Here is a 23,035-nt window from a genome sequence, read left to right on the forward strand (position 1 = left end):
GTGGAAATAGCCCGGGAAAGGGGACTTTTAGGGGTTAAAAAAGCGAGTTTGGTGACTCTTAGGGTGTTCATCATCAAAAGATCCACAGCGAACCTCTCGCAAATACCTTTTAGGGTATTGCGACGAAAAAAATGTGTCAGGAGATGTGTTGTTTTAGAATTAGTGGTACCTTTTAGGGGTATAAAAAATTTCAAGCCACGCTCACAAAATAGGATCTAATTCTTGGTACCTCTTAGGGATTCTTCTAAAATTCCCGGTCGCTTGTTGATTTTGTTACAAATCGATTCAATATGCTCTTTCCAGTGAAGTTGTTCGTGAGGCATAACCCCGAGATAATGAAACCTTTGTCACTCTCTCTATGTCCTTTCCTTTGATCTGCAGTACAAAGTCTGATGAGGTTTGCAATAGTTGCCTTGTTCCAAAGAGTAGTCCTTTCGTTTTGCTATGATTAAATATTAGTCTGTTACTCGAAAACCACTGCTCAACTCGTTTTAGATCTTCTTGCAGATTTTTCCTAATGGTGTTAACATGGGACCCTGTGTAGTAGATAAATGTATCGTCGGCGTACATGATAATTTCCGAGTGCATCAGACACTTGGGCAGATCATTTATGTAAATAACAAATAGTAATGGTCCTAGTAAAGAACCTTGCGGAACGCCGAAGTCTGAAGGTAGGCTGGATGATAATTCTTTCCATATTGAACTTTCTGCGAACGAATAGTTAGATAATTTCTAAACCAGGCGAGACTGTGTGCCCTAACACCATAGTGCTGTAACTTATGAAGAAGGCAGTGGTGATCAACAAGATCAAAGTCCTTTTTCAAATCGATAAAGGCGGCTCCGGTTAACTGTTGCTTGTCCATATGTTCTAAAATATGGTCAACGAGGTAAACGACCGCAGTTTCAGTAGAATGTTTCTTGCGGAAACCGGATTGAAAAACTGAGAGAACTTTGTTTTGTTAAATGTTACTGAAAGCTACATTTAATACATGGATGCATTAAGAGGCAGGTTATCAGCGTGCAATATATAGTCAAATTTTGAACAATCTTTCGTTACGGTAATGACCTGGTCAGTCATGAAAAGAGTTCTGGTACCAAAAGTGTGTCAGAAATGGAAAAAGCGCCGTTTCAAGAAAGTCTCAAGGTTTTTACTAGACTTGTACATGATAGAAAGAAGGTGTTCGGATGGCAGCTAGTCCTTTCAGTCCTTGCCCATTTTCGTTAAGACGACATATTTGTTTTCCCGCTTGTTTGCCGGTTTGTTATGTTTGCTTTTGTTTTTTAACGATTGACCAGTTATATGTTTGCCCCCCTCCCGCAATGGAAACGAGCTGCCGAGAGTTAAATTTTCCTCATGTTGGTTCATTTGCACCCTCGAGACGAAAAATTCTAGAGTCATAGTATTTGGGAAAAGTAAATAAGACTGAAATAGGTCTTTGTCCTCTGCATAAATTCGGTATGTACATAAAAAGTATATCTGCAAGATAACCAGTGTCACAGCCTCCCAGCCTGAAAGAAAAAATGGGTAAGGCAACTGTGACACAAGCTTTCTGCAAGACGGAAAGACACTGTATATTTGACAGTCAATATTCAACTACCGTTCGGTACTTTATAACTCAAGATTTCTAAGCGAAGGTTCGCTCGAGGGCGATGACTAAGCGAAGGTCGACTTGTAGCAAGTGTAGTGGTCGATATGTTATTAAAGACGGCATCCTTGGTTCCAGGCTTAGCATTTTCTGCAGTGCTTTAGCTTACATTATAGTCTTTACCTTTCCAACTAAACTTGACATGTGTAATTTATAATGCTCCCTCGATCAGTTTTGTTGGAGAAGAAAGAAACTGCTCGCAATCTAGAGAAAGAAGCAACGAAAATGTTATCAGACGTTGTCACTGCAACCAAAATCGATTCATAAATTTGTCCAGGTATTTATAAAATCGCAAATGATTAATATCAGTCGTGCCGCCTTTCGGAGACGCCTTGCTCTTTACGGTGGCTGTTAACAAGAGGGTAGCCTTGTGGCAAATTCACTCCAAATCCTACTTCTTGGGAAAAGTCAATTCAAAGTTGCCGAAGTTTTTTATATTAAATTTGCGGAGGCAAGCGCTTTACAGGCAGCAGGAATAGTGGAGGAAAAGTGGTATCATCAAACAAGAGATTATGATCCATTACCAGGACTTTTACTTAGAAATAAGCTAATAGGCGGCCAACTGCCTCATACTTGAGTGACTTTTAGCGACTCATGTCATTTTAATTTAGCATGATCTTAGGATCGCGTATTTTTTTACGGCATTTAGAATGTCAATTGTCAAAGTATTCAGGATGTATTTGAATTATGGCTGAAAACAGCAAGATATCCATCAGGCTACTGTTCGATCGCTTGGAAGCGAAAGTAGTTGGGTATAAGGCTTCGGAGGTCTTCGCAGACTTATGAATTTTCAGTTGCCTGTACTTTATTTACTGAGGGCTAGCTCTAGTTGTAGCCAGCTGCATTCACGAGATTTTCTCTCAGGGCTGTAACTCTACCGTTATGGCTTTTAATATTGTACAAGGGAGAATAGATCGAGATAAGCAGTTTCTGGCGAGGCGAGAAAGAGAAAAAGTTCACGCAGTCTTCTTTCCGCTATCGCGTTTTCAGCTTCTTGCTGCACATTCAGTCCACATTGAACCGTCAGTTGATTTATGCTCACAATCGTGCGTTCTTCTCATTTACCCAACCATGCCGGTGATAAAACCAGTTGGTATTCGTGAAAATAAAACATGTAGAAATTAATACTCATCTTGAGACAAAAGAAAAGAAACACGTAAAGCATTTTGTATATATATTTCACATGTATATTTGTCAGTTTCCATGCTCAGAAAGAAATTACTATAACACGTTGAAACTGAATAACTGTCACTGAATTGATGGAAAGTTTAATTTCGCTCTGCCTCATAATTTTTATTTCCTTTTTTCCTTAATTTCGATTGGCGTCTTTGCCATCTGTGCCCACTTTCTAATAAACGCCTTCTAACACAAGAGGTGTTTCGTTGTCTTACCCTGAATGAATTCGCGCCTTCATCGCAACGCTTACGCTTGTGTACCTAAACTGAGCTTCTTAATATGAATTCATGACCAGTCAAGTGTCTTCTTTTGCAGTCGTCTGAGCACGGAAAGGATCGAGCACCTTCACATGGGCGAAGAAAATTCCGGTCTCTTCAACTTTTCCTTGTCTGGCAATGAATGCAGAATAAAGCCATGCAGTAAAAGATCTGTATTGTAAGCGTTGTAAGAGAAGCATTATCTTATAATTAAAACAGACGTTTTTTCTTTGTTTTTTTCTTTTGTTTTTTTTTCATATCGCAGTTTAATTTATCCGGCAAGTGGGTGGTAAGGTGTTTTGCGTTTTTGCATGTGAGTTCCCTTTGTTGCTATGGAACTTCAGCTTCCAGTCATGTTACAGAACTAGAATCAATTTCGTTTGATGAAAGATTCCATGAAAAATCTGTATACAAAAAAAGCCCTCACAATAAGCTACTTGGTGGCAATTTCCTGAATAAAGAGGAAGATTTTTTGTTTTGAATTTAAAAAAAAAAAAAAAAATTTTCATTTTGTTGCCAGAACGCAAGTTTCACTTCATTTACATAAAGGAATATTCACTCGACTATAAAGAAGCTTTGTTCTTTCTGTCCAATCACAGGCAGACACGCCCCTAGAAGGGCGGTGCCTAGACTGAACATAGTAAAAAACTAAACAAACTGTTGCATTCAAACCTAAATCATTTTATTCTCCCCCAAGATGTTAAAAACTAAAAATTAACACCCAAGCAGTGGAATTTGCAGAAATCTACTTTCGTTGAAAACGTAAAACGCGAAAAATAGTCTACGGCCACTCCCTAGGGACGTGACAAGTCCCCACCCCCACCCCACCCTTGGGAAGTGCGGTTTATTGGCTTAGCTCGGGTGTGGTCGAGTTGTGTTTAGCTACCAGAAACATGGCGTCGAGTGAAGAAGGTTCAACGCATACACGGACAATACAGAAGAGAGCGAAGAAAACACAAGATCAGGCATGTCAGTTCGATGCATCGTTACTGGAAGGTGAGCGGCATTGTGTCTTTTTCTTTGCGTACACGCACTCTGTGTTCCTAGGACGGTGAACACAATACCTTTGTGATGTGACGAGTGTTACACAAAGTAAAATATTTTCTCTTTTTCGCATTTTTCAGAGGAAATTGGAACTTGTGAAGCTTGCAACCAGATTTCTGGGTAAGGAAAGTTGGAATTGATTGATATTGTTTCATGAACGATTCAAAAGACCTCGGTTTGAGGGATTGAACGTTATTCTTTGCTCCCCAGCGCGTTGTGTTTTATGCCGGCGAAATTTGTCGGTGCGTGCACCAAGAGGGCCTAGCGACTTCGAATGGTCTCGGGAGTTTGTTCAGTGATGTGTTCTTTCTCGATTTCATTCTTAAACATCTTGCTAGGCGAGTAAAGTGTTGTGTTTTTTTTTTTCTCCAAGAATTTCGCCTGTGATACCGAGAGCGGCGAGTCGCGTCTGAAGTTTAGAGATATTTCAGAAACAGGAAACGGGGAATCCTTGAAATTCCAAGGGAATTTCGATTACAATTTGCGTGCATCGCAGCCTGTTTTTACGATTTATCCTGGGTACTGTGTTTAGAGGATTTGTTTTAAATCGGGGCAAGAGAAATCTGCCATTCTAGAAGTTCTGGTTATCGAAGCGAGTAGATTTTCGGCGATCGATATTAGATGGACTTATGAGTGGGCATAATTTCTCTAACGTCATATTTTGCTCTGTTACGTAGTTCGTAGTTGAAAAAAAAATCGTTCATGGGTCATCATTTCATTCTATATTTTTTGGTCTGATGTCGACGATTGGATACAGTGTAATCTTCATGTATAAAAACAAAATACGGCGACTCGTGTACGCACAAAGTTCTATGTTTGTTCATTGACTAAAACCTTTTACTCTTCGTATTTCCTGTTAATGTCGAGAATTTCCTAACCGATTTTGTCTTTCAAATAGAAGACCGAAAAATGTTTCCTGAATTGTAATATTTTTGGTTTATTGTCGGTCGTGTTTGTTATACTTATACAGTGAAACCAGCTCAGAAGTAAGTTTTGTTGTGGAAGTTCATTTCCCTTAGAGAGTTGGGTTAATTCGAAGTCTTGGCAAGCTACTAAAATATCCTGCCTGGGCTCATTCTCGGCGGCCGTCTTAAGAGCTTATGGGTGAAGGGCTTATAGTAACCATCAGTTGTTAAAAACGATTCGGAAATCGCTCGCTGTTTTCATTTGATATTCAAGAAATATCTGGAAGAAGAAATAATTGGAAGAACAGACATGCACGAGGGATAATTCTTGCCCCCACTTGTAATGGGTGTTTAGAAAAGAAAATTAAAAAAAGCCTTATGATCGTACTGCTTTGAAGGCTGCTTCTTTTAGCTTATAGGAATCCTTCAGATTTGGGATAAAATATCCCAATTTCAGAAGTAGTTTTCATTGTGGTACTGAACATGTTAGTGGTCAAACAAGTTGATTGTGCTAACAATTTTTAGGTTTTTCTTTTGATGAATTTTAATGCCTTGTTTGCATCAGTGTTATTTATTTTTTCCCAATAATTTTGATTTCTTTGTGCCTGGGTTTCTTCCACAACATTACCACACCCTAAAGCCTGTTTTATGTTACTCCACCCAAAACAACTTAGAACCTGCACAGCTTTTGTACCCAAACATGCTAGATCTATTTTACAAATTTGAATAACTTTGCAATTTATTTCAGAAAACATTCTTTTGTGGTTTTATTTAAATGTTTAATAGCTGCAGTTTGAGTGGCATTTATTAACTTTTCAAGAACATTCCTGTCCAATATGTTTCAGGAAAAATTCTTCACATTTTGAGGTCATGAAAGAATGCTAATTAATTGCTTGCCTTCATCTCAAGCATCAAATTTTTTTTATAAACTGACTGCTAACAGCTGTTTTGTACGTTTCACAAGGGACAATGTTTTTCACTCTTAGATCAAGATCTTGCAAGAACTTTTGTGCAAAATCTATAATAAATTGATAATTCTGAGAATGGTCCTTTATTGAATCTTCAAAGTTTACACAGTGGAATCCTGCCATTTAAACTCTCAGGGGAAATGAAAAATAGTTCGAAATAGCAGGAGTTTGAAGTAGCTGATAGCAACTGACTGAAGGGCGAATCCAAGGGAATGGTTTTGAGTTCGAAATAATGGGAGTTTTAAATAACAAGTTCATTAGCGGGGTCCGACTGAAATTTTCTCTGTTTTTTGTTATCTGTAACTTAAAAAGTAGCTAGATCTAACATTTTGTTTATTCTTACATACTTTTTAAATTCATTGCCTGATTCATGAATCCCATGTGTTTTCAAATTTCATTAAAATCTTAAGTAACAGGAAAGCTTGTGCCAAAACTCACAGTTTTGCTTGACATTTTGCATGGAACTGTTGAGTCTGGCATTGAATTTTTCTTAAATCCTGTGATGTCTATGCAAGACAAAAAACCCTAATCTTGTCTTAAAATACCATGGGTGCTTTTCTTTGGAAAAATCCAAGATTGGATTCTTAAATCCAAAAATGATTGTGATGCATCCATAGAACCAAAGAATATTTGCCCACAGTGGATTCTTTGGTTCCTTTGAGCACCATGATCTGAGTGATCTTGGATTAATCTGTTAAGTAAAGAAATTAAAATCAGTGTTTTTGGATTGAAGAATTTAATCTTGGATTTTTGCAAAGAAACGCACCCTAGGTTTATATTTCTTTATTGACTATGGTCTGTCTTGTTAGCCAGTCAGATTCAAAGCACTTCTTGAACAAGAAAAACTTAACTGTGTAGATTTTGGTCGCCATGGGGTTTAAAATATGGTTTTGCCAAAATGTAGTTTGAAACTTTTTGATCAAACCTAAAGTGTGGTTTACATTGTGGATTTCCCTATCTCACAAGGATTGTGGAGAGGGATGCTTTTGTTCAAATTAAGAACCTTTTGTCATATAGTTGACAACATTTTTAATTTGCCTTTCAGTTCTGCAAATTGTCTGTCCCAACCTCATGTCATACAGGTATGAAAAGCATACATATTTGCTCCAGTAGTGGCAGGGACATATTATTTTGTTTTTGTTTTCCCTTTTCAATGTGTACAAGTTATATTTAACGTGTTGATGTTCTTTGTGTCAATAGCTTGACCCAGATGGGCACATAGAACGAACAACAGTTATTCGGGTTGTTACCACAGATGATGATGAATACAAGGTAGGGTTTTAAGTGTTAAGAGACTTGACATATTGCACATAGTGGTTAGATCTTTGTTATTGGGAGTAGCAATGGCTTGATTGTTATTGCGTTAGACTCCAGATCCTGTGCGGTCCTGGTTTCAGTCCTGGGTTTGGTCAATACAATGTGTTCTTGGGCAATAGACTTTTCTCCAATGATAACTGTCCCTCTCCACCCAGTTGCATAGATGGATTATGGACTAGCATCCTGTCCAGGACAGAGAAGAAATGTCCCAGAAATTGCAAGGGATTCCTGGAATTCCTGAAAAACTGTGGAATTTAACATTGTCAAATTTTCTCCAGGGTCCTGGAAATTCCTTGAAAGCTACTCCTGATAAACTCCCTGAATTTTATGGTTGTATTAAAAATGTGCATGAAAAGGCAGGTGTCTTAAAAAGTCAGTCACTCAATAAGAGTTATTTATTTAAGATATTTTACCTCCAAATTTTTTAGTCCTGAGATCTTTGCCCTAGAAATTTTGTTCCTGTAAATATCCTGGAAAACTCCAGAAAAACTACTGAAATTCCATGATCTCTGACTATAAGTACGGAAATGACCTACAGACAGCAGTTTTGGACACTCTAGCCGAACATCACCTTTAACTTTCAGAGCAGTAAAAGTTCCTAAAGGAAAGCCTGTTATTGTCATTGAAGCAGTAAAAACAAAATTGACTGGCAAAGAGAAGCTGGGAGAGGCAAATGATAATATTTATCGCAAAATATGTTTGCAAGTGTATCTGAGAACTTGTCAACTTTTCACATGCTTGGCAGAAGGGAACAATGCATTTACCAAATCAAAGTTATCTTTTTGTCAGTGAATTTTGGCTTGTGTATTTTGAAAGCCTTCAGGATCGATTTTGGTAGAAGGAGAGAGTTGTATTTTAAGAAGAGTTGCCCAAGCTCTCAGTTTTTGTCTGGATATTTTATCTGGTCTGAATTACCTTTTTATGTAATCACCTTCTATATTGCTGTTAATTACAGTGGAACGTCTGGTTGCAACCACCACTCGTAAGCGACCACCTCTCCTCAGCGACCAGTTTTCCAAAATACCAAAATTTTCCAAGTCAAATCACTATATTTAAAACCTCTTGTAAGCGACCACCTCTCGTAAGCAACCACGACCACTGTTAGAGTAAAAAATTTGAAGTTTTCTTTTGTTTTCAACCTCCCGAAAGCAAGCAGTGGACAGATAATTGAACGAAAATTGGATAATAAGGTGTTGTAACATTATCGCATTCCTAGATAGTACAAGAGACGGAAATTTCCCAATGGGAAGAACCGGATTTTTTCTCAAATCGACTTTTCACATGAATAAAGCATTTAAAACAGGGATAAGTCTCTTCAGTCACCTCATGCTAATGAGGCAATATTTTGACCCAAATGGTCTAAGCTCTTGTAAGCAACCACCTCCCATAAATGACCACCTTGGCTTGACATTTTGGGTGCTCGCTTACGGGAGGTTCAACTGTATATTAATGTTTATGGTTTCTAATCAGGGCTTGAAATTGCGTCCAATACAGTCGCATTTGCGACTTAACTTTACTTATTCGCAACTAGAAAAACGAGAGTAGTTGCAAATTTGCGACTAGGTTTTGCCTTGACTGACACAAATTAAAAGGGCTAGCAGTAATCTCAAAGGAAAAAGAACATTACATGTGGATGAAAGACACAATTTATTTGAATAGATATAATAAAACAAACCCACAATTCTTTGATTGCCAACTGGAATGCCATGTTTGATTATTCTAAGGCACACTAAAGTAAATGACTCTCTCTCTCAAAACCTTCAAAATGGCCATCCCTGTGCAAAATCGCCCTATAATGCATTGCAAGCCCTTGAGCATTGAGTACGTCATGTATGTCTATGGATTGTGTCTCTTCTATTAGATTTTGCGACTAAAAATTTACATTTAGCGACTATTTTTTACCACTTAGTTGCCAAATGGCAACTTAAGGATTTTGTTAATTTCGAGCCCTGCTAATGCATTCTTGTTATTCAGCTTTGTGCTTTGTTATTGCAGAAAAGTTATGTAATAATTTATCTTTAAGGATAAATGATTTGTTTCCTACACTGTTAGGTTACAGAGGCATCACCAGGCAGATATGGAGGACGATGTAATGGAACAGACAACACACCAACAGTGATTGTGTCTCCAGGAGATCATTTGAAAGAAGAATATATGATAGCTGATGAAGATTATGTAGACAGGTCGCACTCGCCTCCTCCAATTTTGTTTGACGAGTGAGTCTTAATCAGCTTCTTTGTCATTATTCCCAGGGCTGTCATTAAGACAATGTTCAGGGGGCAAATTAGAATTTATTATATAGACAGGAGTGTTTTACTGGAAAACGCACCACTCGGAAATTTCATATGAACCACATCTGGGACTCGGGTGACTTATTTTCCATATCCTCACTAGTGAAGATATCAGTGATTTCAGTGATTCAAGTTTGTCTCTTAAATTGTACTTAAATTCGTTGGTGTGTGATCAAAACATCTTCGGGTTTTCCTTGAAAGTCTTCGGCAATCTTCGGTAATCTTTGGAAATTTTTGGAAAATGTTCAGCAACTTTTGTGTGACCCTGGGACAAGTTTTAGAGAATCTTCAGAAATCTTCAGAAAGTGGTCGAAAATCTTTGGAAAATCCTCAAAAACGCCATCATCAGCATGTCTATATAATAAAAAGAACATTTCATGTTACCTTGAAGATATGAATTTTATGTTCTCGTGACAAGGACAATATCTCACTGGTTCACTGTGCTCATTTGTTAGAGATTTTTCTTACCACTGGAACATAAAATTCATATCTTCTTGCCACCATGTAAGATTCTCTATGTTTTTGCCCCTGAAGTATCCCATAATAGCTATTTGAAACAATAGACTTCAAAATGGCTCCCATATCGCCAAAAAGGTCCATTCTTGGGTATAGCAGTTCACGCTCAATAAAATACAAAAAGAAAAAGGTTCACGCTCACTTTATTTCTTTTTACCCAGAGTATGAATGGGTTGAAACAAATTAAAATCTAGAGGGGGTGGGTATAATAACCACATGTAGGATCCCACTCAGCGGGTGGGGGGGGGGGGGGGAGAGGGGTAGAAACACTCTTAGACTCAACACAACTGGAATAGGAAATAAGTGCAGTCCTGATAAGCCACTAGGTTTGAATTACAACACTATACTTACCAATCTAATGTGTTTTTATTTATAAACTTTCCATATTTAGGACTGAACCTAATGTAAGCAGTGCTAGAGAATCTCGAAAAGCTGAGTAAGTTGAAATTAAAATTATTGTTAATAGCAGGCAGTCATCATGTGGCAGGAAATTTGTTCGGGTTCTATTTTATTTTTTCAAAGTCAGTGAAAAAAGAGTTCCTCAAAATAAGAGTTTTTCAAAATCAGCAAAAAAGAGTTGTACACAAGACCGTAGTTTTATTGTATCCTGTAAATAGCTGCTTAATTTTTTTAGCCATATGGTTGTTATGGGCAGCTAATACCTTATTTATGAGCTTCAAATTATTGTATTCTTCTTTCCTTATTTTTTCGGTGTGAAAAAAAATGTTGTTGTTGTTTGTTGTCCCGTAAAAAATTTTTGGCAAAACGATGAAATTACCCCAGGTGCATCGCAGGTGTGATAATGCATCAACTGGTATTGTAGTTATTGGTGATCCATTGCAGGAGCAATCAGTCACATTAGCGCAAGATGCAATTGTAACACTGTGTGACACTGTTTTCCATGTTTTACATTTCTGTATGTTGTTTCACTGGTCTATTGCATGGATTCAAGTGAAACAAGGAAAATGTGGTAATGCAGCTAACTGAAAATCGCAAAGATTAACACCCGGCAAGAAAAACTAGTCTTTTACAATCTCAAAAATTAGTCCCGGCAAAATGCAAAAAAAATAGCCAATCTGTAAAATTAAATCCAGCAAAAGTGCCATACGGTATATAGGCCACTGCAGGTCTCCTCATTCCTCTGTTTTCCTTTTAACACTATTTTTCTTTCCTTTTAAGCAAAACTGATAATATGAAAAGAAGAAGAACCCATAAGTGTGATTATGAAGGGTGCTCTAAAGTTTACACCAAAAGCTCGCACCTCAAGGCTCACAGGCGTACTCACACCGGAGAGAAACCTTATAAATGCTCCTGGGAGGGCTGCTCATGGCGATTTGCTCGCTCAGATGAACTTACAAGACACTACAGAAAACACACTGGTGCAAAGCCATTCAAATGCTCTCACTGTGACAGGTGCTTTTCAAGGTCAGATCACCTGTCACTTCACATGAAGCGGCACTGAATTGGTTTCCAAAATGACTTCTCAGAAAATAACTTTTGAATGGAAACTGCCGTGATGACCATCATGTTTGGCAGTTTGGAACTCAACTGTTCCACATCATATCACATCAGAGAAGAATCTACAGTGTCTTCTGATTTTAGCTGTTCTTTTATCACCCAACTCGAGTAGTACTGTTTCAAATTTGTAAACATGGGAAAGATTTGTACTGTCAAAGGCAATGGAGATTGTGTATCTTATGAATTTGAGTCTACCTGCTAGTGCTCACTGTAGCAGTTAATAAGTAGAGCTGTTCATGCTAAGGGAGCAAAAATACATTGCACAAGTAGTTCTGTGGAGTCTCATTAATGAAGTCAGGAAGGAATGTCCAGTTCATGAGTATTGGAAGAAAGCAAGAATTACTGAACTTTCAGCATTTAACCTATGGCTCCCTTGGAATCAAACATCATAGCTTCAAGACATCCATTTAGAAAGTTGGCAAGTTGTGGTTGCTGGGAACATTCTGTCAAGAAGTTTGGGGAACCTGTGCTACATACTAGGTAAACCATTCATTTGATAATGTCTTCTCTTTTTGCATTTTAATCCCTTAGTCATAGCGGTGATAAGCATAGAAAATCTCCTCACCATATCATGAACGTAGCTCATTAGAAGCAATACAAAGATCTGAGTGTGTGGTTTCTCTGATCGATCAGAGACGTCTAGTAGTTCTTTGTAGGGCTTGTTGATACATGGAATGAATCTTTCACATATGTTCCATGAGAAAAAGAAAGTGTTTGTACCTGAAGAAGAGCATCTAGTGAATTCTTAGGCTGTGCGTTTTTGAGCAGAAGTCTATTGTAAATTATTGACATGCAAATATGTTTGGTGGAAATGAAATACCACAGTAAAAAATGTGACACTAGTAACTAGAAAGCATGTAGTTGCCATTAGAGAGGAGTGCATTCATCAACATGAAGTGTAAGAAAAGTGTACATAGGATAAAATTTTAAATTATTAGTTAACATTATAAGTTTTTTGTTATGTTTATTTACTGTGTTAAATTTCAATTTCTGGACTCATTTTAGTTTTTGAAAATCCACCTCCTTGGCCAAAAGTAGCAACTGTTTTGGGTTGTGTAGAGAAAACCTGTAACAATAGAGGATATAAGCATTATTATTATGGTTTGTAGATGCTTTAAAGAATTACTAACTGAGGAATGTATCTTTATATTAATAACTGGATTTATGGAAACGTGGTTAAAGAAAAGTGCGTTCTTTTGCACTGGGTGAGCTACAAATTTGGATTTTAGCCCAGAAAGCTCAAAAATTGCTCCAAGTGCCCAAAAAGAGAAAAGTAGAAAAAGGAAGATAAGGTTGTGGAGGAAAAAAAAAGGGCTGACATTCCTTTGAACTTTTATATTGTCTGCATTTACTCCAAGTGAAATTTTCTTTAACATGGTTTTCACAAGTCCAGACATACAGTAATTATTACATTCGTAAGGACAAGGGTTTTTTTTGTTTTGTTTTGCTTTTTTTTTTTGCGATCTTTTGTTATCAGATTTAATGTATATATTAGATTCATACGTGTATGCATTTTAGCATTGGGGCTTATGGCAATAAGCTTTTAAACTTTGCAGTCTCTTTCTTGTCTTGAAAACATGCAGTTTGGGTTTACAGCAATCAGTAGCTTGATTTCAAATGTTGTGAAGTCAAGACGTGAACCAAAAGTGGCATAAAACTTCCATCAATCATAATTAAACACACAGCCAAAGATTTGTGATTGATGTAAGTGTGCAGTGATAGGCGTGTCTGATACTCTGGGGACTGTGGATTTTATAGTCGGACTCATGGACTCTATCCTCCACTTCCTTGTTGGTCAATTGAAGTTTGGAGGAAATTCAAATTACAGAAATACTGTGAGAGATGATACTATCTTTTTGAGGGAAGGGCAGGGGTGTGGGGTAGCCTAGTCAAAGTGATAAGACTTAAATTAGTTTTCTGGGTAAATCAGCATGGTTATGGTTCAGGTAACCCTGATATTTCTTTGCACCCTTGATATGTCCACAGCAATTTGTGTGGGAATGTTGTTTACATTTGCCAACATCATGTGGTCATAATTTTGTCATCAGGTTACTGATTGGAGAGACACTTTAAGTTTAGTGGCTAAGCAATTTATTTAAGTGTACACGTCATGGCTGGGAATGTAATAGTTACCTGTTGTTAAAGCTTGCTTTAGAGCACCGTGCACAAAGTGTGTTTAAAACATGAAATGGCGAAATGTCAACATGTTACAACGGTTAGCCTAAATAACACTCTGGTTAGCCTGAATAGTGCTCAGGTTAGCCTTAATATCACTGACTTGAAGGTGGGTAGCTCTCAGTAGTTGTATGGGTAAACCTTATCCTGTATTGTTTAAGTGCTGTTTTTTCATTTCATCGTTTTGCCAGCTTGTACTTTAAACACGCCCCTGTGCACACTGTGTGCTTAAATCAGTGTTGAACATTTTATTAATTTATTTTGGTACACAAACTATCAATTTTTAAAGAACATTAACTAAAGGTGCTTTTACCAGACTAGGAGTTCATTGCATGTATCCCCTTCTTCTTAATCAATGCAAAATATGTTAAGTTGTTCAGCTTTAAACACAGCTGTTATTTTCTCGTAGTGAGTATTATTACTATCAGAGCTGCTGTCCTGGTGTGTAGCAGTGCTTCAAATGTAGTTTTTGTGTTTTGGGCAGGACTGCAAATGAGCGTGTACTTAGGGAAGGCTTGTACATTCACGAGAAGTGCTAATAAGTGGGAGTATAACTGTAGTTGTATAGTTAACAACACAAAGGCAAATGGAATCAAGGATTATCATGTATGTTTTCAGAAATTTTTGGAATGTAACAAGAATTATTTGCAAATTTGGAAAGACAAGTGATGCTAATATTCTAAATTTTACGAGGAAATCTGTGGCTATTCTTTTTGGCGAAATTACGCTGATGAACACAAGCAGAGGCTCTCTTCAAATAAATATTCAACAATCAAATATTTTTGAATTGTTCCTTGATCTAGTTTCAATTTGATTGAATATCCAGCCATGGCTGTTGTGTTTTTATATGAATTGCTTTGTTGGGCAAGGCTGTTGCTAAAAAGATGCATTAGTTTTAGTTCTGTTTCTATAATGTATCTTCAGGTAAAACAGAATGCAACGCCTAAGTACCAGTCTATTTCGGACAACCTTCTTTACTGCATCAGAAATTTTAAAAGGTAATTTTGTTTAAAGTGTTGCCAGATGGTTAACTTGCAGAACTTAACTGAACATGCCATTGTTTTTAGTTGACTAGCCTTACCCAAGATCACATTTATCACTGCTTTTTTATAAGCTATACTGATATGTTTTTATGCCTTTGGCATCCTTATTTTATCTTGCATTCCGTTAACCTGTTATATTGGCTAAATTGTTTTTAGCCTAAGAATAATTGCATTACACTGCCATTTTAATAATGGCATCAAGGCTTTTTTGCTGTAATATTGGGTGACTTTTTTTTCGTTTTTGTGGGGTCCCCTTTACTGTTTATATTATGTGTGATTGGGGTTTTTGGTTTAAAACTGAGGCCTGTGCTCAGTAAGGTAATTACGTGTGGTTCAACTATATAACTATTTAACTTGAAATTAAATTTGCATGAATTTTTTCAAGAGGCATAGGGGACCCTCGGCATACCTCACTATCTGCAAAACTTAATCAGATGTTTATAGTGCATGTCGTTCACTTGAGTCTGAAAACATGGAAAGAACTTTTTGTTATGCAACAATCTTATCGTCACGCAACACTTCCTTCTGTGAAGAACTGCGTGACGAGTTAAAGAGCATGAGTAAAATTTGTACAGTGCTTTAGTTTAGCCTTGAAAAACTTTGAAGCTAGTAATTATTATGAGAAGGCCAGTAGACCATGCACTCTGTGAGTGTCTGGTGAACGTTTGCGTCAGATTATTTTTCAGGTGCAAATTGCCTGGTGCAATTAACCTGCTTATAATAATATAACAGAATGAAAATAGAAGTTGAACTTAAACCGCTGTGTGTCTTTATTTGGGGAAACGAGGGACATGTTGAATCCACTAGATATTGGCTTGTGCTGAAGAAGATGTCTGAAAATTGGGATGAAAATCTTATTGATTGGTAGCCAACGAAATATCATTCTCAATCCCAGATCCCTCCGTTATTAGCACTGGGGACGAAAAGTCGAGAAAGTTTATTCTCGTGGCCAGCACTACTCGTTTTAAAAACACCGGCCACGTGACCAAAAGAAATGAAGGCTCTGTGATTTCGACTAGCATTCCCACTCACTCTCTCCGCCCCCGTCCCCGTCCGTCCTGGGCAGTTTGTGCCGGAGGATTTCAGAAGCGAGCGTTAGTATTGCAATAACCCCACCTCCCCCGTCTGGATCGGACGCTAGTCCACTTACCTCGCCCCTTCCCCACCCGTAGACACAGGGTACTCCCCAAACACTTTTCGTGTTAAATTAATACATTTCTCAAACATGACCTCGGCTAACCAGGAATGACTACTGTTTGCGTGAACATCTGCAAAGGGCTTCAAATTCTGGGAATTTATTAAGGAAAAAGCTAGTTTCATCTAAACATCGTGTCCAATTCCAAGCCATAGTGGTAAGACATGAGTCGATTCAAACCGCAATGGTCAAATTCTACACCATTTCAGACCAAATAGGCTCAAACATTCAATCTCGTTCCCAGAGGCGGCGAAGTTGGAGCGGTTATCTTCTCTACGCATGTTCAAAAACAAGAAAAACCACTGTTGAACTTGAACGCATGCGCACAGTCAAATGAACATATCGGATCGGGCGTTCGGTCAATGCTGACCTAAAACGCGCGGGCTCTAGGAACCACACTAGCACACATATCTATTACATATATCTGGATTTATGAAAACGGTGTTAAAGAAATCGCGCCCTGCTCGAGCGTTTTTTTTTTTTTTTCAGTCTTTTTTGCCCCTCCACATTCTTAACTTCCTTTTCTTGCTCTTCTCTTTTTATTTATTTATTATTATTTTTTTGAGGTACACAGTGTTTCAGCAAGAAGGAAAAAGAAAGCATGAATGCAAGTGTTTGTGCTGTTTCCTTCCAACACACTGGAAACAAATAATAGTAATTGCACAAATAATAGTAATTGCACAAATTGCACACTATGCTTTTCCTAGAAAACGTATTTTAATTTCATTAGAGATTAAAATTTAGGTCCAGTTTATCACCATTTAATTTCTATTATAGCCATAGATTCACTTTTTAAACTCTTTTAATTGTAGATAGTGTCCTCAATTAGTGGTGAGCAACTGCTAGTATTTAATAGACACTTAAATAAAGCTATGATGATGATGATGATGATGATGATGATGATGATGACGATTATTACTATTATTATTATTACAATCGAACCTCCCGTAAACGACCACCCAAAATGTCAAGCCTGATCGCTGACGAGAGCTCAGACTATATTGGGTCAAAATTTTGCCTCATTAGCATATGATAACTACAGATAATTACCCCATGTTTGAAACGTTTTATTCATGTGAAAAGTCAGTTTCGAGAAAAATACGGTACTTCCCATTGAGAAATTTCCGTCTCTTGTACTACTTAGGAATGTGATAATGTTACAACATTTTACTATCCAGTGTCTACTCTATTATCTTCAAGTGGTCGATTACGGGAGGTGAAAAAAAAAAAGAAAATTTCAAACTTTTAGCTCTAAAAGTGGTCGCAGTCGCTTACGAGAGGTGGTCGCTTACAACAGGCTCCAAATATAGTGATTTGACTCGGAAACTTTCGGTATTTTGCAAAACTGGTCGCGCTGAGGAGGGGTGGTCGCAACTGAAGGTTCGACTGTATTATTACTATCATCATCATCATCATCATCATCGTTATTATTATTGTTATTATTATTATTATTATTATTATTATTATTATTATTATTATTATTATTATTATTATTATTATTATCGTCCTCACGTAATGTTTGCTTAGAGTCCTTAGGCCGAGACCAAACCATGGTCCTGGGGCACTAGGGGATAGCCAGTTTTTAGCTTGATAGCACCCTCCTCAAAATGTGTGCTGTACCTAGCAAGGTTATCTTTTGTAGTTCACTGATGCTTAATTGGCCGGGAATTCTTCCAAGATAAGTTCCTAGTCCCTTTTTGATAGTTCCAAGTGCTCCAATGATAACTGGTATCGTTTCCGTTCTCATGCCCCACATTCGGCTTGTTTCGATTTCCAAGTCCTTATATTTGGAGAGTTTTTCACTGACTTTCACGGATGTGTTTCTGTCTGATGGTACTGCCATGTCAATAAATTTACAGGTTTTCGTTTTGTGGTCTTTAATCACTATATCGGGTCTGTTGGCTGTTATTTTCCTGTCTGTGTGTATTGGCATGTCCCATAATATCGTGACATCCTCGTTTTCTGTAACTGTTTGCGGCTCATGGTCATACCACTTTTCTGATGTCTTTATATTATAGTTGTGACAGACTTTCCAATGTATATACGCGGCTGCTTTATCGTGTCTGTGGGTATATTCTGTTTTCGCAAGTTCAGGACACCCAGACACGATATGGTCAATTGTTTCGTCGTATTTGTTACACATCCTGTATAGGGGGCTAGTACCGTCTTTGATAATGCTGGCGTGGTATGATCTGGTAGCTAGGCTTTGGTCTTGGGCTGCGATTATGAATCCTTCCGTTTCTGCCTTCAGTCCACTGCTTTTGAGCCACTGGTTGGTTTTGTGGTGGTCAACATCTGCCTCCTTTATTCTCTTTGGGTATCTTCCATGTAGGGCTTTGTTCTCTCACTGCTTTGTTAATTTTTCTTGGGTCTTATTTTGTGCCATTTGTTTGGTTCTCTTTGCATATTTGGTGGTTGTTTCTTCTGCTTGTTTATCTGGTATTGTTAGGTCTAGTTCTTGTTTGAATTGTTCTGCTTGCCTTTGTATAGAGTACAATTTCTTTCTGCCATCATGTTCTTGCACTAGTTCGATTAGGGCATCATCAGTGTTCTTTAGGTATGTATCGAGCCCTATCGTGGTTGTTTTGTAGGAGGCTTCTAATTGGATAAGACCCCTACCACCAGCATTTCTTGGGAGGTAGAGTCTGTCTACATCTGCTTTTGTGTGATGCATTTTTGATAGGGTGAGTAGTTTTCTTGTTTTTGTGTCTAACCTCTTGATTTCACTCATCTTCCAGTCGATTATGTTAAAACTGTAGGTCATCACTGGGATAGCTAAGGTGTTGATTGCCTCAAATCTATTGGCAGCATTGAGCTCCGTTTTTAGGACCATCCTTACTCTGCGGTAGTATTCCTTCCTCACTCTTTCTTTCATCTTGGCATGCTGTATACCATCACCTTCATCCACGCCAAGGTATTTATATGTGTTCTCTTGGTCTAGTTCCTTGATACAGGTGTCAATGTCAAGTTGTAAATCGGAAGTTTCTGTCAGCTTTCTTCTTTTGAATGTGGCTTTAGCGCATTTGTCCAGTCCGAATTCCATCTTGATATCATTGCTGAATGTCTTTACAATATTGAGTAGGCCGGTTTGCTGGCTGTCACTTTTTGCATATGTTTTTAGGTCGTCCATATAAAAGAGGTGGCTGATTGTTCTACCCTGGGCTTCATACCCATAAGTGGTTGCCTTTAGTAATGAGCTCAGTGGAGCAAGGGCAAGACAAAACAGGAGTGGAGAGAGAGAGAGTCTCCTTGAAAGATTCCACTTTTGATATTGATAGGCCTTGATGTTATTGACCCTTCAGCGTGGTTGAGGTGTAACGTTGTCTTCCAACATTTCATGCTTTCTGCGATAAAGTTGACAGTCACAGGGCAGATCTTATAGATTTCCATGCACTTTATTATCTACGTGTGAGGTACACTATCAAATGCTTTCTTATAGTCTATCCAGGCTGTGGATAGGTTCTTTTTCTTGGTCTTACAGTCCTCCAGAATCATCTTGTTTATCAGGAGTTGGTCTTTGCATCCGTAGCTCCCTCTCTTACAGCCTTTCTGCTCTGATGGTAGGAGCTGGTGTTCATTCAAGAAAGTGTATGTTCGTTCTGCTATGATGGATGTCAGAATCTTATACATCGTAGGAAGACAAGTAATCGGTCTATAGTTCTTTGGGTTTTTTGTTTCTTCTGTTTTTGGTAGTAGATATGTAATACCTTCAGTAAGCCATTCTGGTGTTTCTTCGGGGTGTTCAATAACCTTTGTGTAAGCTTTTGCTAGGTCTTCATGTAAGCTGACAAGATGTTTAAGCCAGAAATTAGAAACTTTATCCATTCCAGGTGATTTCCAGTTACTGCTTTTGTTGATAGCACAGGTGGTCTCTTCGACATTTATTGCTCTCCATGATTGGGCCTTAAGGTCTTTGTGCAGGTCTTCTTGCCCTTTTATCCATGCAGAGTCTTTGTTATGTGATTTTTCTTTCTCCCAGATGTTACTCCAGAAATCCAAAACTTCTTCCGGCTGCGGTGGTTCATCCACACCAATCTTTTTCTTTCCCAGTTCACGGTAGAACTTTTTGCCGTCCTCTTTGAAGATCTTATTTTGCCGGAAATGTTTGTTTCTTTTTTCAAATCTCTTTATCCTTTGCGCCTTAGCTTGTATTTGTTGTTTCAATTTTTCTTTGATAATTGGCACATCCCCAGGTTTTTTGATGTCGTAGCGTTTCTCAATCTCTTTCCTTTTTCTCTCCCTGATGTTTGAACCGTTCTGTATTTCCGTCAGAATCGAAAGGTCACTTCGCTTTTTTTGGATCTCTTTCTTAATTTTTGCTTTCCAAGCAGGCTCTTCTGTTTTTTTGTGTATGCGACTGTGTTGTCTTGGTTTTAGGCTTATTTTCTCTGTTATTATCGAGGCAGTGGCGTATACAATTTGGTTTATGCCAGTTATAGTGAGTGGTCCATCGATGCCTTCTTTGATTTCTTTAATGGCTTTGTTGGCTGTGTCAATTGTATCACGGGCACGGCGATCTTTCTTTATCTTTGGCAGGAGTGGCCTCTCAGTCATTTCCTGGTATTTGACTGTTTCCCACTTTCTCAGTATATCATTTTTCATTGCTATCATACTCTCCTCTTGCTTCGTTTCTGTAGGTTTTTGTGTTCTTCCAGCACTTTCAGGTAATGTGGAAGTGTTTTCGTCCACATTTGCTTCAACCATCTCTTGTTTGTCAGTGTCTTCAATCCCAAGTATTGATCTGTTCAATTCCTCTGGAATGGAGGTGGTTTGCCTTACCTTAGCTCGTATGGTTTCAAGTTCCATTTCAGTGAGTCTTTTACTCTTGATAATGTCCCTGCGAACATTAGCGAGTTTGTTTGCATCAAGGTTTGGCCTTGCTGTGGGGTTTTGTAGCCGCCAGATGTTATATGCAGCCTTGGTGGTAGTAGTCTCAGAGGGGTTATTCATAGCTTTGTAAAATGCTTTCATCACTTGTTTATACTCCTCTCTAGTCCATTTCTGTCTAGTTCCTTTCAAGGGATTTCCGGTGGATGTAGCTAGAGGGCCTCTGTGAGGGTTGTCCTCGTTGTGGATGTCCTCTAGTACTTCGTGAGCGGAGTTTGTTCCAGTAGCTGACTTTTCGATCCCAGCCTGGTTCCCCGCTGCGGGACGCGGCCCTTGTTGATCCGCGGGACGACCGATGCGGCATGAATTATTCCTAGTACGCCTTTTCATATTTGTAGTGCTCGTAACCCAGAGCAGGGTGGTTGCGAGGTTGCTAGCACTTGCCAAAGGTGCCACCCCAGACTCTGGTGGGCGGGAGCGTCCAATTTCCCGAAGTAGGCTAAAGCGTGAGCTTGTCCTACTCCATGCCCTTTATTATTATTATTATTATTATTATTATTATTATTATTATTATTATTATTATTATTATTATTATTATCATTATTATTATCAAACACCTTCAGCTTTCATCCACCATTACCCATAACGCATTCGGTATTGTCGCGTACCCCGGCGCGTACCCTCCAATCTTTTTTAGGACAACCTTTCTCGAACAATTGTAAACACCTTAATGAAGAGGGGGAATATGAGAGAACAGTGTCTTGCCATAGAGTAACTCAGTGACAACACATTAGTACTGTGCCCGAAGTTACTATCGGCATGAATGAAAGACCATGAAAGTTCGTGATGTCTAAGTAGCTTCCCACGCATTCCTTATTGGCTCTCGCTTGAATCGGCTTGGAGTTGCAGTTATATGATACTTGAAACTGGATGCTGGAAGGTGAAGATAACGGTCAGAAAACATGATACAATTTTTGTGAAACTGATCGACTGTTTGACAAATGCGCATCCTCTGATTTAACAAAGGACTCTAAAAGAGGTCTTGGGTAAAATCAATAGATTCGTATTCTCTTGGTAAAGTACAGCTGTGTCAAAGAGGCGATGCACAACTTATTTTGTTCGTCGTCAAAACTTTAATTTATTTATGGCCGTGACGCTCTCAGTGAAGTACTAAAGCAATACAACTGCAAATTAAACAATGACGTGACGTGTCCCTCTTCGATCGTGGAAACTTCGGCACGTTCCGGCTTCTCGAAGTCTCTCCGACGGTTGCATCCGTTTGCGTCATCATAATTACCTGTATTGTCTCACCGGCGTCGTGGTTTGTAAAACGAGGAAACTCGGGCAATCCACAAACCGTCCAGAGTAGAATATATGACGCACGAAGGGAGCTCTTCTCTACTCGGAAAGCTATTTTTGTTTTTCCGCTAGTCGCTGATCTCTCACAAAGAAGTTTTGAGCCGCACAATTGTTTATTCATATTTAAATATTTCAGGTTAGGCAGTGGTTTACCTCGGTTGAATAAAAATCATAGGAGCACGCGTAGCAGTTGAAATCGAATATCGAAGGCGCGCGTGCCTCACAGCATGTCCAATATACTATTTTATGAAACAATTTATTTTAGGTGTTTACATTAGTGTAAAGTTTCGCAAGAAAACTTCACACTCGCACGCCAGAACTGAAGCAGTACGTGACCGCGCAGACTTAAATGACCCTTGATCAAACAGTGAAATGTTTTCGCGTGTGTTAGTCCAAGCTTGTTAAAGGCCGCGTGAGCAACATCATTACATAATCTTAATATTAGCGCGTTGGATCCTCAAAAAATCAATCAGTTCCTCCGTAAAAGTCCTTCAAAATGTTTTTAATAATTTTGTTAATAGTTGTCCACGCGGTGTACTTCAAAGTGCTTGTTTATTCGCGCAGCGAAGCGCAACATTCTACTGACTTGTGACGTTACTGTTATGTTTTCTGAGAACTCGAGGACATGCTTGACGAGTATGGCAACCAGACCTGCTCTTAAAGATATTGTAGCCGGACAGAAGTAGCAGTGAAGAAACCCGCATGAGCGACATATCTGACCGTAAACGTGATCAGGAACTAATTTCTCCTCCGAATACCTATACAATGTTAGTGTCAAGGTGATGAGATTTAAGAGAT

General features: G+C 38.5%; 1 protein-coding gene and 1 pseudogene across 1 annotated transcript; one reads left to right on the forward strand and one right to left on the reverse strand.

Moving 5' to 3' along the window:
* The first annotated feature begins 3,915 nt into the window (after positions 1 to 3,915).
* On the forward strand, positions 3,916 to 15,613 carry LOC110057570 (uncharacterized). Its single transcript, XM_020764162.2, has 7 exons — positions 3,916 to 4,075; positions 4,204 to 4,243; positions 7,042 to 7,078; positions 7,197 to 7,268; positions 9,366 to 9,529; positions 10,512 to 10,556; positions 11,300 to 15,613. Exons 1-7 carry the CDS (start codon positions 3,973 to 3,975, stop codon positions 11,580 to 11,582), a joined length of 744 nt encoding a protein of 247 aa, XP_020619821.1. The 5' UTR covers positions 3,916 to 3,972; the 3' UTR covers positions 11,583 to 15,613.
* A 2,008-nt stretch (positions 15,614 to 17,621) lies between these two features.
* On the reverse strand, positions 17,622 to 21,977 carry LOC149103296 (uncharacterized; annotated as a pseudogene).
* Positions 21,978 to 23,035: the final 1,058 nt, after the last annotated feature.

This window comes from Orbicella faveolata, unplaced genomic scaffold, assembly GCF_042242905.1.
Source record: "Orbicella faveolata isolate gen_17 unplaced genomic scaffold, um_ofav_v1 contig_35, whole genome shotgun sequence".
NCBI lineage: Eukaryota > Metazoa > Cnidaria > Anthozoa > Scleractinia > Merulinidae > Orbicella > Orbicella faveolata.

Excerpts from the sequence above, each read along its gene's own strand:
- LOC110057570 (XM_020764162.2), top strand. The coding sequence starts at position 3,973 with ATGGCGTCGAGTGAAGAAGGTTCAACGCATACACGGACAATACAGAAG. Across the intron at positions 4,076-4,203 it reads CGATGCATCGTTACTGGAAG|AGGAAATTGGAACTTGTGAA; the intron begins GTGAGCGGCATT and ends CGCATTTTTCAG. Across the intron at positions 4,244-7,041 it reads GCTTGCAACCAGATTTCTGG|TTCTGCAAATTGTCTGTCCC; the intron begins GTAAGGAAAGTT and ends TTTGCCTTTCAG.